The sequence below is a fragment of the Sinocyclocheilus anshuiensis genome, unplaced genomic scaffold, assembly GCF_001515605.1.
Source record: "Sinocyclocheilus anshuiensis isolate Anshui unplaced genomic scaffold, SAMN03320099.WGS_v1.1 scaffold112, whole genome shotgun sequence".
Classification (NCBI taxonomy): domain Eukaryota; kingdom Metazoa; phylum Chordata; class Actinopteri; order Cypriniformes; family Cyprinidae; genus Sinocyclocheilus; species Sinocyclocheilus anshuiensis.
This window is the reverse complement of record NW_015557175.1, coordinates 3,311,175-3,327,085: the sequence shown is the minus strand read 5'-3', so window position 1 is coordinate 3,327,085 and position 15,911 is coordinate 3,311,175. Positions and strand designations below refer to the sequence as shown.

The 15,911-nt window shown below is 36.0% G+C and overlaps 1 protein-coding gene across 1 annotated transcript in view; it reads left to right on the top strand.

Moving 5' to 3' along the window:
• Positions 1 to 209: 209 nt before the first annotated feature.
• LOC107678448 (nuclear receptor subfamily 6 group A member 1-A-like) overlaps positions 210 to 15,911 on the top strand; it is a 102,475-nt gene continuing 86,773 nt past the window's right edge. Inside the window, exons 1-2 of the mRNA XM_016473722.1 lie at positions 210 to 391; positions 2,690 to 2,725. Coding sequence (XP_016329208.1) covers positions 331 to 391; positions 2,690 to 2,725 — 97 coding nt within the window. The 5' untranslated portion in view covers positions 210 to 330. The remainder of the gene's footprint in view (positions 392 to 2,689; positions 2,726 to 15,911) is intronic.

The following is a 15,911-nucleotide window of genomic DNA, read 5'->3' as shown; positions in this document are numbered from 1 at the left end:
CTTTTTTACATTACAATATGTCATTCTGAAAAGCAGATGAAATACATACATTTCTATTATACATCCCAGTTTTTATGGTAATATAGGTTTTAAACGCTAACGTCCTAGCAGCGTGTATTCCTGTTACGTCATCGACGGGTTGCGGTGATTGGCTGCGGAGCGCAGATAACCACGCCCACCCTCGCGGCACGCTGGTGGGGCTCTGAGCGCACGGAGGCAGCAGCAGAAATGATGGAAGTTTGATCCCGTAAGCAGTGGACTTGTTCATTTTAAACGTGGCATGAACGGCAAAACAGAGAGAGTGCAACTTTAAGGAAAAAAACAAGAGATATGGTGGATAAAATACACGGGGTTGACTTTTCCAAGAAACATTTTGGGACGACAGCCAATGGTAAGATATGTTTTTCTTTTAATTCAATTAAATTCAATTTTATTATAATGGTGATTGTTATGTCATTTGATTCATCGAGTTTACCCGTAACAGATAACTTAAGAAATCTTTAAGTGTCTTTTTCCCTTTGCCGCTAATTTAAAATGATCCCATAACTAATAATTTTGTATAGCCTAATGTACCACTTACCGTAGGCTATTTATAGTAGGAAGGATGAAGATTGTGTTTCTATCTTTCTTTTTTTCTGTTTTCGGCGAGAAATAAATACAGAAGGAGAGATTTTAGGAGGAAAGGGGTCAACAACAGGAAAGTTTTTATTTGGACATGGGTCACTGGTCTTTAAGTGCTTGTAAAATGTGAACTTTTGAACTTGGGGAAACCTGCACCCCCACCCAGCAAACTCTAGAATCATTTAGGAATTTGAGGCCACATTACAACTTTATCTAAACAGCCTCCTTATCTGTACCCACACCACACCACCCACATTCAAGTCTTAAAAAAGTATTTATTTATTTATTTCAGTTTAAATTGAAGTTGCATTCAAAGAGTATGGCCTGATTGTACCATTATGCCTTGGACTAGAACAATAAAACAGAAAATTCTGTTATCATTTACTCACCCTCATGTCTTTCCAAACATGTATGACTTTCTTTCTTGCATGGAACACAAAATGTTTTAAACTTTTTAAAGGATGTCCTTAAGACTCTTTTCCATATAATAAAGGTGAATAGGAACCGAGGCTCTCATACTCCAGAAAAGACAAAAATAAACCTACAAAATGCATTGTAGCAGGTCAAGAATCGCCATGGTCTGATGTCACAGCAGCCGTGCTATATTTGAATATGTGTGGACATGTTGAGAGTTATGGCAGAGGGGAATTTTTAATGATGAATTATATAATTTATTTATTTATTTGTTTAAAATTTCAGTCTGTCCTTGGAAGTGCACGTATCGCATTGTGGACTTTTTGCACTTTTATGGTGTTTTCATCATTTTTGGAGCTCGACAGTATCAGTTCCCATTCACGTTTGAACTATGGAAAAGAGCAGCTTTTCTGCTAAAGTTCTTTTGTGTTCAGCAAATGAAATCGTAAGGGTTTGGAATGACTTGAGGGTGAATAAATGATGCCAGTATGTTGAGAGGATCAATTCTTTTAATGTAATTTTGTATTTTTTTTTAGTTGAATTATAGTCTGATCAATGCAGCTCTAGAGAATTAAAGATTTCAAATAATCCATTTGCATATGTTACACCTAATTACATCAGGATTGTCAAATAGTTACAAGTGTGTCTGTGATTTAAAAAATATGCCAGCTAACACAACAGGTGAATAGTACCACCTATTTTTTGAAGGTGTTGGACAGAGAAAATTAGCCTGTGACAATTGAATGAGCTGTTTCTCTCTTGTCCTTCAAACCCCCAACCATAAAGCCATTCTTCCTTGTAGCTGCATTAAATGTCCCAGGAGACCCCAGATGTCAAATACAGTGGCGTCAGTCAGGTCACTTGTTCTTATTCTCTAAGGTTTGTAAACAGCCAATCAATAAAGGCATTCAAACCAGTCTTTACACATTGGGGCTTCTATCACAATATGGCTTTATATAATAAGTATCTTCACCCTCTTTGTTTGATAAAGTGTAAATTTGCTTGGAATCTAGAGCCAGGTGGTTCATAATTGCATGTGATGTAACAGGTTGCCATAAATTAAAATATCCATGCCACCATAGTTTTTTTTTAGTTTTTCTAATCTAAATGAAATCATTGTTTTACTCCACAACTCAGCAAATGCGGCGAGAGTTAGAGATGGGACGGGTTTCTTATCGACACATAATTGGCATAGGTAGGAGAGATTAGAGCCATAAAATTCAGTTGTTTGATCTCAGAGGGCTGTCTGATGATCTTTTGCCCAAAGGCAGAAGGAAAGAGCATCTTACTGGGTCATGTTGTGTAGACTGCAACCTAATGCCAGGAAGCTGAGGTGATATGCAGAGCCATTGCTATGCTAATGGACCCTTTTAATGTCACACAGCCCAAGGTCATTCGCCTTCCACCTTTGGCTTGTATAGAAGAGTGAAGGGTGAAGGCTAACCTCTCATGTGGCTGGCAGTCAGATGTGGTTTATATATACTGTGTGTATATATATATATATATATACACAATTTTCTTTTTATTTTTTAATATATATTTTTTAAACAAAGTATGTTTCATATGTCTGTTTTGTTGTGTGTATGAGACATTCTGTGTCTACATGTATAACTGTATGCAAACTGTATATAATTTTATGATTTTCTCAATGCAGGTTTCTGTGGTGATCTATTGGATGCAGAGGAGCAAGGTAAGGTCAATTTATTTTTAAACAAAGGATTTGTAAAGTGTGGGTTAGATCAAACTATAGTTCTCTTTTTTTGTTGTTGATTAATTTACTTTTGCTATGCTCGTTTTTAATAAAAAACATTAAAAGGAATTTATGATAGATTTCTAAGTTAAGAAATATCACTATTTGATGCCTGTGTGGCTGTCAACCCAGGTTATAATGCGTCAACATCAAATGTCCACCAGGGGGCTTCCTATCATCGCCAATCCATTGCTTTGCACTGTGGTTCAACAAACAAAATGTTGCTTAACATGTATTTGTGCAGATATAAATGTTGTGTTGTGTTTGTGTTTGCCATACTTGTAATTACAACATTTGCTGAGTGAAATGCAATGACGCATCCTCCAATCCAATTCAATCAAGTCTGTAAACACTTGCTGTGTCCGAAATCAAAAGAAGCTGTAATTTTGCTTCAAGCTGTAACATTACATAAATTGATCTAAAAGCAGTTCTCTTTCGAAATAATAATAATAATCAAACCTCAGGATTGTGAGATATCATTGCCAGTGAAGAGTACATCTGACCAGCATCTTACACGATTGAATGCAACCAAAGATTTGATGCCTTCCGGCTTCTGTATATCACTTTAGGCAGGCAGCATTTTTCTGCTTTCAGAATGAGCTTGGAATTTCGTGTTGCATTCCAGGATTGTGTATTCCAGTTTTGACCTCTGACCTGTGTTGTGATCGTTTGGCTGGCTCCATGAATAATAATACACTCGTACTGACTATCCAGTTAGATTGCTTGGATAACATTCTTCACAGTGTATTGATTGGTTATTTCTATATGTGAATTTCAATACGTAAATTTGCCTCTGTGCAAACTCAAATTTAAAGTTTGGTTTTGTATGTTAGATGCCATTTTTTTTTTACAAATATTATGCCAACATGCTAAATAGCTGATTATCCATTTTTTATGTGTTTGTAATAGTTTCAGAAACTAAACTAGACTAAGTTATATCCGATATCAGAAATATCTTTTTAATGTGAACCAGCAGAGTGACATATTTTAATTTTAGCTCACTAACTTTGGTCGAGTTGCCTAAAAGTGGCTGAATTGATTGTTTTCACAGATCTCTATATGTCCAGGTTCATCTCAAGTACATTTCTTCCTGTTTTAGTGTTCCTCTTTTATTCTCTACAGACTCTGTTGCTTTCTGTCTTTCCCCCTCCTTCTGCTTCTCTCTATTTGTACGCTGCGGTGCCAGGTGGTGGCTGTAAGAGGAAAGGGTCATTTTCAGTTCAGGCATCGCTGACCTCTGTGTGACTGCTGCACGTAAACCTCTGGGAAGCTGTGACGAGGGAAAAGAGGCATGAGGGACCTGTTGAAGCAGCACACCAGAGAAAGGGCTATTGTTACTGAGGGCTGTGATTGAATTATGAGGTAAAGCATGATGGGCTGTAAACGTAAGGGTGACGTTAGCATTGCCCTCTGACAGGTTACTGGGTGAGATTGGATATTTGAGACAAGATATGATTTTATTTATCAGGAATTGATTAGATGGTGAAGTGGCTGTGACGTACCGAAATGATGATACAGACCGACTGTGAGCTTGCCAAATCTGTGATGACATGGAATTTTTTTTTTAAAGGAGAACAAATTCTTATTTATATTGAAAGATATAGATTGAAAGATGAAAACTAACAATATTTAGAATAATATCCACCAATGAATAATGCACGATGTGACCAGGAATGTGCATTTAAGAAAGTTTTGATTGACTGATTGAACCATTTAACTTGGTCTGGCATTTCAAGCTTGGTTTATTCCTTTTTACTTATTTTATGTCTGCATTTCTGCATTCTGTATCAAATTTATATTGTGTTTAACCATAAAGATGTCAATCCAGTTGATCACTACTAATACTGATTACTCAAAGCCACAAACTTTATGCACAAGATTAGGGTTGCAAAGGGGTGGAACATTTCCGGTAAATTTCCGGAAACTTTCCAAAAATCCCTGGAATATTCAAAAAAATCCTGGAATGTTTCCAAAATTTCTGGAATGTTTCCGAAATTTACTGGAAATTTTCCACCTTTTTGCAACCCTACACAAGATTGACTCATGCATTTGCCAAAAAGGTGAAGACCCAACGATATGTTCTGCAAGACCCCCCTTTCCATTAAAGTCCATTTCCATTGGACTGTCCTGCTTTTAATCCAAGTAGACAATATTTTTATTCAGTAAGCTCACTTAAGGTCTTAAGGAAGATTTTTACTAGGCCTAGAAAACATTTTAGAAGTTTTATCTTCTAATGTAAATGTAAATGTGAAACATCTTGCATAATCATAAGGGCTGTATTTTTCTTTTTGTTTGTTTTTATTTTACTGTATTTATGTGAAACTCAGTTCTTTCCATGAAAATAGCCCACGTTGCTGACATGGCATTAAAAAGCTCTACTGCTACTGCTATTCAAACTTTATGCAGTATCTGGGGCTGGGAGTGCTGGGAGTGCAGGCATTTAACAGTCCACCGGGAAACAAAGTCATGGTTATAGCTTCCCAGACTTTTACAATAAATGCTTCAGTGGAAAAACGTGTTGCTGGATTAGGAAATTCTATTTAAAAAGGCATATTCTGAATATTAAACCTTTTTTTGGCTGGTTTATGAAAATGTGAATACTCTAATAACTATGTCAATACATTATAAATATATGCGGTGTCTTATAGCGACTTATGGGAATGTTCTATTGATTTTCACCATAAATTATATAATTCATAGTTTTACTAGCAAATGAAGTATTTTATAGTAAATTACAAATAAATCAATGTTAAACCATTTACATTTACAGTTGACAGTACAGTAATAATTCAGTTAACTTATTAACAGGGTTTTTACTATAACATTTTTTACAGTCTTTTCCTGTAACATTTTAACCGTATATTGTTTCGAAAAACTTTTTTTTACCCTTTTCAAGGTATAAAATGACACTAAAATGTGTTTTAGAACCTAAAACCACCCTGTACTCTAAACTTAGCACCACTCAACAATACAAAACTAAATAGAAAGGCAATTGCACAGCAACATTAATTTTAATTGCAATATATACTATACATTACTTTAGCCATGTTGATTTGGTAGTACTTGAGGTGTTAAATTGTTTTTTTTTGTTTGTTTTTTTTGTCACTGCACATCCCGCTTCATTCTGTCAAGTCTGAAATCCAAATCCAGTTGCAAAGTAAACACACACTCTCTCTCTCTCTCTCTGTGTGTGTGTGTGGGCATGTGTGTTTTGCAGGCTAAGTTCAGCATTAGTTTCAGTGCTAATAGAGTTGTGTAGGGCCTAAACCCCAAATAAAAGAAAAGCACTGCCCTTAATCTGAGCAACCTGTCAACGTCCTGATCCATCCCTCTGGTTTCCATGGATACTCCAGCTCCCCGTCCAATCCCCAGTGTGTGTGGCTGGCGTGACCAATGGGATTAAGGGGAAAGGGGGCCAGTCAGCACGCTGGGTGCTGTGTTAAAGCCGGGGAGGCCTCAGATGTTTTTGTTTGGATTTGTGGACAGGGTCACCACACTCGCCGTTGGGATGTTGTGTCTGGCACAAGGGTTGTGTTGTGTGACCTGTGCATGCAAAGGAACACACACACACACACAGTTTATTTATTTGTGGCAATACAAATGCTAACCGCTTGTGTACCCCTTGCATCTCTCAATCACATGCAGCTGTATATAATGGCCTTATTCTAAATATATGGGCACCTGACAATAATTATGAGCAGTTTGCTAGATTAAGGGGTGACATATGTTACCCACTGACACATCTTACCTCACTTTCTCCTTGTACTCTAGACACAAAGTCAGTGTTTTATATGAGCAGATGCAGTTTTGTGTGGGTTTTATTGTTATGCTGTTGTTGAGGCAAGCACAAGGGGTCAGTAGAGAGCAGCGGGCTGAATATAAAGGGCTTTTGCACCTCATGTACCCTCCATGAACTCAGCACCCAGATGCAGACAGTTGGCTCTGTTCCTCACATAAGAGGGCCAAACACATACCTTCCCTCTCTCTTCTTCTCTCTCAAACACCATTTCTTGCTTTCCCCATTGAACTTTCTTATCTATTTTCAAAAGTTGGCCGGAGGTGCATTTTTAATTTAAAGTTTCCATACTTTTAATTTATGTGTTTTGGGTTGTTTTATGAAACATGTCTTTTCTAGTTTGATAAGGTGCTTTTTAATAATAATAATGTAAATTTTTTTATAGCACCTTTCTGAAACGGATTTGATTTATAAAGTTAGATAAACAAATGGACAAATAAACAAACATAGCAAAACTAAAGTTCACAGACCAAGAGCTGAAGAATAATATTCAGAAAAAGTGTTTTTATTTTGTAGAATTTTAAACATTCTAACAGCCATTTAATGTTTAAGCAGTAATAATTTGCATTTTGCTCAAGCTATAATATGAACTAGCCTATAATATACATTTAATATGCGTTGGGATATAATTATGCCTTCAGTAAGGTAGCAACGTTGACCGTTTCATTTAGTCATCACAGGCCTTGTTTCAATTGTAAGCTAGTGAAACTACAAAGTGCTACAAAGAGAGAATGTAATTCTGATATTTCTCTATATATCCACTTATCAGTTGTAAATGATTTACAAACACAGCCAGTGGATTTTGTAGAAATATGAGCATTTTACAATAAAATTGTAACAAAAAAATTATATAAAGTGATTAAAAGAGAAGATTTTGCTTAAAGGAAGGATGATGCCAGTAAGAATAATTTTTTATTTAATTACGGTAAATATATAGAGAAATTAAAAGTACCTCTAATAATGTATTTTCAACCAAAACTTAAATTAAATGAATTAAAATGTACATATTTACTAAGACAGCAAGAAGGGCAATATGATCCATATGACCAAAATAATAGTAATAATAATAAAAATGTATATTGTTACTGATTTTTTTTAAATTTGATTTTAGAAATATGTTTGAAATATTAACACATTTTGGAATTCAAAACTCAGTTTTATTTGCTGGCAATATGATTTGTAATGAGAGAAATGGTTTTGAACTTGAGAAATGCAAAACAGAAGCATTTTCACTAGTGATCTCAGACCCCATTGTGTGTTTCCTTTCAGAATATAGGAAGAGCCAGTTCACAGTTTGTTGGGAACAATGTTACTTTCTTTTGATGCTTGATGCATCTTTTGCTCGTCGTGTTTGACTGGGGGTCAGGCTGCCGGAGTGCTTCCCGGTCATCCAGAAATGGGCCAGACTGTTCTCCTGTCACTTCCTGTAGCATCAGCGCGTTCAGTGAGGGAGACGGGGATGTAACAAGCATGAGTCACTGATTTATATGACAGACCCACACACTCGCATTTCCTCTCTGTGTTACGTAGCCTGCTGTGTGATGATCTAATTAACCCGTATCATAGTCAAGCTATCTGAAACAGAAGCCCAATATGTAATTAAACAAAACAGATTTTCATGCTTCATGCTGCCCCACATTGTGTAAATTGACTATTCTGCTTACATAAAATGCTAAATAAATTTGGCATTTATGCTGTTTATGTGCAGTTCACATCCATATTCAGTGATTTGAACTGAAAATGCAGCAAATGCACATAATAGAATAAAAGGATAGAAACAAAAATTGTCATAATTTACTCCCCCTCATGTTTTCCAAAAAACTTAAGTGTCTTCCTCCTTGTAATATTACTGAAATAGCAGGCCCCTTAAGTGTACTTTTAAATTCTTAAGTGTATTTTTAAGTACACTTTTAAAAAGTTCACTTAATGCCAAATCAATAGTTTTACTTTAAAGTACATTTTAAAATCACTGTTTTAATAATCTTTTTGGCATACTTTAAAATGCACTTATGTTGTTGTGCTGACTAACATACTAAAGCAAATGTAGTTTGATATTCAATATTAAATGTAATATAATTTTTAATGCACTAAAATGCAACTTAATCATTTCTAATTTATAATTACAAATATATTTAAATGCATGACATGACAAGTTGTAACATAAATTATATAACGGTATATTTTAGTTTATCATAAATGCTTGTCAGTACATTTGGTAGTGCAATTTAACCATATTTCAAAGACAGTAGAAGTAATTACGAAATGACTTAAAGATGTGTGTGTATATATATATATCTCAAAAAAGCACTCTTAAGTAATTGCATGTAATATAAGTTTAAACTATAATACATTTTAATTTTATTGGAAATGATATGCAGTCTGAAAACATTACATTCAGTTCACACTTAATTATATTCTTTTAAGGTATATTATTTCCATAATACTATTTTTAAAAATATGCTAAAGTGTACTTTTTTCCACAAGAGTATTGTGGTATTCCACAGAAAATCTTTCCTCTGCACATTTATGTTCATAGAGAGGTAACAATGGCTGATTTGTAAATGAATAGTTCTTTTGAAATCTTTTTAAGACCAGTCTGAATGATTTTTTAAATTAATATTATTGAATAACAACATAAAATATGGTCTGTTCATTTTTCTCATGATTCCAGTTCAGAAGAATCACAAATCCTATAGACATCTAATTAAAAAATGGGCTTTGCCCATTCGTTGTAATTGCATGGAAAAGAGTGACTAGCACAGTCTTCTGAATTTTTCCTTCTGTTCCACAAAATAAAGAAAGTCATACAGGGTGGAAAGTAGGGATGTAACGATTCACTCAACTCACGATTCGATTCGATTCATGTTTTTTTTTAACAAAATTAGATTTAGGACAAATTATAAATAAAATGTGTCCTTTTATTATTGCTTGGCTAAAGACAGTAAGTTCCCCTAAGACATACATTCATTTAAACTACACCTAACTGAATCGCGATTTGTTTAGCATCTCAACCGATTTGAATCGCCACATATTTGAATCGATTTTCAACCGGCTTGCGGTTAATCGTTACATCCCTAATGGAAAGACATGAAGGTGAACCAATGATGACAGAATGTTCATTTCTGGATGAACTCTCACTTTAACTAAGTGAGTTTTCTGCAGCAAAATAAAAATAAATAAGTAATCGGAGGCCAAGACTGTGGTCAGTGCACTCTCTCCAGACTTCGTTTGTTTGCATGCTGTGGGTTTTAATGCTATAATAGTCCTGTGAGTCAGTTCTCTCTCAGAGTCACAGCAGAGTGCCAGTTTGGTCTGGTCACCATAGTAAAAGCTCCATATGGGCAGCAGAGACACGAACCCAGCCGTATTCCTCCTGCACTTCAGACACTTTCCACTGTAAAAGACAAATAGAGAAAAGAAAGAGCGAGACTGGGGAGAAGAGAGAAAAAAAAAATAAGACGAAAGCTTGGTTTAGGCTGACTGGAAAATGTCGATGTGTTAGAAACTTCCCAGCACGTAAAGCAAACTAAACAGGGCAATTACACTGGGATTGTTTCCAGATGATTCTATCTCTTCCTGCTGAAAAAAAGGGGAAACAATCTTTTCAAGAACTGAATGTGCTGGGTGTTTCTCTGTCTGCTTGTGCAGGAAGGTCAGCATACATGAGTGTGAAAAAGGTGTTGCCTAGCTCCTCAGTGGTAACTGTTGTATTTTTATGCATTAATTTATTAATGTGGGTTTTTGTGCTGAGTTGTGATCTATTTCAGGCCAGATTTATTTTAGCATGATGATGCTGAGAAGTCTGGACTGGCTTTAGAGGTCAGCCAAAGCACAACCAAGCAATCCACCGACCAGACAATAGTACTGTTTAGTAACTGAGTACACTGTTCTACACTGAGAACTATTATATGAATTTTGAATCGGTCCTGTGTTTGGTTGCATACAAAGGAAAAGTCAGTGTGTTTAAAGAAGTCTTTTACAAAAAAGAGCAAGTTTGTGCACATGTTGTGAAACGTTACCCTGTGGTGCTCATTGAGGAAATGCAAATTCAAATCCGGCTCGAAACATTTTCTCATTCTGATATTTCTTTTCTGAAGATCTTGGGAAGGTTCTTGAAGAACTATGTGATTGCTGAAGTGTCTGAGTACATTTTGTTATGCTAGAGTTTGTTACGCTAGCCATATTTTTTAGGAATAGAAATAATGGAGTGATGAGCAGTGTTATTTTAGTATTATTTATATACTATTGTAGTTTTTATTAATATTTTGAATGGACTTTTATTTTATTTAATATTTATTTTTTTTTTATTTTAGTATTTTTCCCATTTTTATTTATTTATTATAATTTAAGTTTAATGTATTTTTATTTGAAGTGTAGTTTTTTTTTTTTTTTTTTTTGGTTTTGGTTAGTTGCCAAGGCAACATTTCTCATTTTTATTTAGGTTAGGTTTTTCATGTAATATTTATTTTAATTTCAATTGACACAAAGGGTTTTAATAGATTTAGTTAAAGGGGTCATATGATGCGATTTCAAGTTTTCCTTTCTCTTTGGAGTGTTACAAGCTGTTCGTGAATAGATAAGATCCCTGAAGTTGCAAAGACTAAAGTCTCAAAACCAAAGAGATATTCTTTATCAAAGTTAAGACTCTGCCACGCCCCCCTAGAAAACGAAGCGTTTGAGAGAGGCGGGGCATAGAGGACCTACAATAATGTACAGTATTTGAAAAATAATGTGTTTTTTGAACATTAAAGCATGTCAACATATTCTGTTACACCAAATACACAAAATAATGATCTTTAAAAAAGCATCATATGACCCCTTTAACAATAATAACCCTGGTGATGAGGAGAATCAGGATCAGGAAATGTTGCGAGCCAGGTTCAAACATGTTTTTCTTGAATGGGCACCGCAATCTTGGATTTTCGCATTTTTTAAAGCGGATATGAGTGATGTTTGCTTGCTAGCGCATTGTGGGTGGTTGCGAGGGTGTTCCTGTGAGGTTCTCAAGGTGTCTCAAATGATTTTAAGCACATGGAATATGAATATCCGGGGTTTTTATGGTGTTTGCACCACTCCATTTATCCATATTCACAATGATCCAGACCAGATCTGTGAGTGATGTAGCGCAGAAGTGGAACAGGGAGTGCATTGGTGGGACTTCGCCTCAGGCAAAACAAGGTTTTTGGGAAACTGGAGCATTTGTGTTTGCTTGGAGCAATCCTGAAGCACGGCCTGTGGCTTTTTGTCTACAGGTGAAACTCAACCATGCTGGTATTCAATACAATAGCACTCTTGTTTGCCTAATATTGCTAATACGGTAGAATTTCTACTGTATGTTTCATCTGTGATTAATAGTGTCAGTTGAATGAATAGTGTCAAAAACATATTGTTATTATGATATACAAAGTAGATGGTGGACTTACCTTACCCCTTTGCTGGTGTGCTGCTGTCCTTATAACACTATGCAAATGACTCTACCCAGAAATCCCTTCACTCCTCCTTCTGTTTTTGACTGAGGTTCTTGCACCGCAGTTTGCATTCATTGATCAGTGAGTTGTGTCCATTGGAAACCCACCGACAGCAATGAATGTTTATTGCAGTCATTAGTGGGCTAATACACCCATACAGCTCTTTCCAGATCCGTTTCTAGATTGCTCCGCTTACGTAGTTTTTTGGCCACCCTCAGGGTACAGTCAACGGTCGATGGTTTGTTACAGAAGCTCAAAACTCACCGACAGCGTTGAATGTTCACCAAGGGACCAGCAAATCTTGTAGAACAATAGGCCTTTTAGTGAAGACCTACTGTTGAAGAACCAGGTGAGTTTTGGTATAAAGCTGATAATATAAAGCAAGTTTTACTTGAAGTTGGAATGGAATTAAAGTCAACATGAAATAGTGAAAGAAAATAAACAAGATATTCAACAACAACAAAAAAAATTGTTGGATGGCATTGATTGGAAAACTAAAAACACAATGATGTTGCCTTTTAAAGACTCCATGACTTTTAATCCTGTCTATTAGCTTGGAGGAATTTATATGCTAGTTCACTCCTAAAAGTTGAAAGACGATGACTCATCCTGCACTACACAGATTTTTGTCCAATCAGATGCTCTTTAGAATGTGAATGCCCCGCCCTCAATACCACCTGCAAATGACTAGCAAGTGAAATATTTAGTGTCTCACCCAGACTTCCTGTTTTAGCTGGAAATACGTCAACACATAACTAAAAAACTGTATTAACCAAACAATTTCATGGGTTCTTCAAGAAAAGCTGAAGACTAGAATAAGAAAAACACATCACAACATGAGAGAAAATACAGTTGTGAGGTTAAAATCCAATAAACCAGAGCGATTCCTAGCTTTTACTGTTGTAATGTCTCTCTCTCTCTCTCTCTCTCTCTCTCTCTCTCGCTCTCGCTCTCACTCTCTCTATCTTGGCCTGTTCTCTTTACCCTGATCTGAACCCCAGTCTGTGTTTCCTGTGTGAGAGCTCTTTGAGCCAGGCATGCATTATTAATGCACGCTCCCATTTGACTGCTCCTCCAAACTACACAACCAATCCCAGTGACTTTTAAACTCACTATATGCTGTCTTTTTTTCTCCACACCCCAGTCCCCCACCCCCCACTCACTTCTCTGGCACAGAAATCAAGAGGGCTGAGTATGTTGGGGGATTTAAAAAATCCCTGATTAGAATATCATGCGAGGTATGACAATGAAAAGAGAACGTAAGTCTGTGTAGTTCTTTCGGATGCAGTTTCGTATGGATGGCCATTAGACATCATTTTATGGCACAAAGAAAGAAAGAAAATGTTTAAGGAAGGAAATATTTAAGGCTGCAGAACTAATCAAATAGTCAAGGTTATGATTACGGCTGTAATTAAGCGTTTTTAGCTTGAATGGCTTTTAGCAGCCACAGGCATGCCTGTTGAGCACAGGAGTCTTCAAAAGGGCGTCTGTGGTGATACTGCGGGGAGCCAATTATTGTTGGATCTCAAACTAATTTTTGTAAAAAAAACAAAAAAAAAACATCGTTACTGTGTATATAACATCCAATATTGTATATTTAATTGTGCATTGCCTTATTTTTACATTTAGATTACCTTTGCCTTCATAACACTAAGTCAAATAACACACTCAAAAACACTAATAATTTAATAACACGTTAAATATACTTTTTAGAAAATCTAAGAATATACATTATAATGTTGTGATGCATAAATTGACTTTTAGCAAATACAATGTTTTTTTTTGTGTGATTTTATTGTTGATTTATTTAGAAAAAATAGTTTTTAGAATTTTAAAATCGGACATTTATTGTTATCAGCTATAACATGAAAATAATTACTGGCTTATCAGTATCGAGCATAATTTTAATATTGGTGTGTCCCTAACCTTGTGAAAAAGAAGTGCGCTTAATTCTATTGACTGTGCACTTGTAGTGTACTTCAAATCTTTAAAGTGTGCATTAAAAAACTGTAGTTACAGATAATATTAATGAAACAAAAAGCCACTTGAGTGTACTTAAAAGAGAGCATGCTTTCATGACTATATTTCTTAACGCGGAAGTAAACTTTTAAAAAGTGCACTTTGTTATAACATTTTGGGAGTAATTGTGAAATTACAGATAAAGATGTCTTGCTTAAGTGGTTTAACAAAAACATACATTTTCTTTTAATTACCATGCAAATAAGTGTCCAAAACAATACAGTTAGTTGCTTCTAAGTATATTATTTTAAAGTATATTATTTCCAAAAGTACTCTTTTTAAAAGTATGCTAAAGTCTACTTCTTTTCATGAGGGTACCAAAAATGCAATATTAAATTAAAGTTAAGAAGCTAAAGTTAATTCACCGTCCCTCCAATATTAAAATGTAACATTCAAGTATATGAGTCTGCAAAATAATTAAAATAATCATATTTAATGTACAATGCACACCATCATACCATCACCATCACAGAAAGGGTAAACCTGCAGTTTTGGTGAATATAATGTGATGGGAGTGTTGTAGTATTGTTACGTTGCTTGCATTCTGTGTATAATTCTATTCCATACTAATTCAGAAAATGGCTAATTAATACAAATACAAAATGTATGATTGATTACATTATGACAGAAATCATAAATGTGAATTTTCCCCCTGCTAATCATGCAGCCCTAGCTGTATTAATGAATACCATTCCGATACTGACTTCAACTTGATCTTTACTGAAACCAAGAGCTCTAGCGTTGGGTTATTGCACCTGGTTTCAGCTACGTGGAACGGTTTAACGGCTGGTGGCCTGCATCTGTGTTTTTGTGAGCAGGTGAAACCCCCAGCCTTGGTGAACCCCAGAGCAGACTGTGTTATCACCTTTCACACACCTGCTCACACCAACAATAGACGACTAGTGGCCTGGTTGCACGTGTGTGTAAAGCCTGCCTCAAGAGCAAGCGAATGCATCATAGTCTCTCTATCCTCTATTAAAAATGCAAACACATTAGCACGCGATCCTGATTTCCCTCATTTATCTGAAGCACGCTTGCTTACAGCGTCGGTTTGAAGTGCACTCACTGTACATTTGGCACTATCGCTCTGTTCCAGATCCAGATCCAAGCCAGATCCAGGCCATGAAACATCTGGTTTGTAAAGCGGCGAATGGGAACGGGAACTTCCCCTTCTGATAGCGCGTCCAGCGAGTCTTTCAGGCTGTGCTTCCTGCCTCCCACTGCTAGCTGTGTGTGAGGAGGGGAAAATAGACCTCAGGCACCCTCTTCTACTTTTACAAGAGTGTAGGAGTGCTGAAAATGACCAATTTCACACCACTGCAGCATTAATTTGAGCAGATATGCCCAGAGACTGCTTTAGTTGCAGCTAAAAATGTCTCCTTTTTGAGGCTTTGAACTAGGAATGCACTGATACAGAAATTTTAGATGATACTGATTGCTGCTTCTGATAGCGCGTCCAGTCTTTCAGGCCGCGTTTCCTGCCTCCCGCTGCTAGCTGTGTGTGATGAGGGGAAAATAGACCTCAGGCACCCTCTTCTACTTTTACAAGAGTGTAGGAGTGCTGAAAATGACCAATTTCACACCACTGCAGCATTAATTTGAGCAGATATGCCCAGAGACTGTTTAGTTGCAGCTAAAAATGTCTCCTTTTTGAGGCTTTGAACTAGGAATGCACTGATACAGCAATTTTAGATGATACTGATTGCTGAAAACATATATTTATTTTATAGCCAGTATTACTGTAAATGTTATACAGCTGTTTTACAACAAGTTTGAAGTGCAGTTAGGATATGTTTTGAATGGAAATATCATTTATTCATATATAATTAAATTACTGTATATA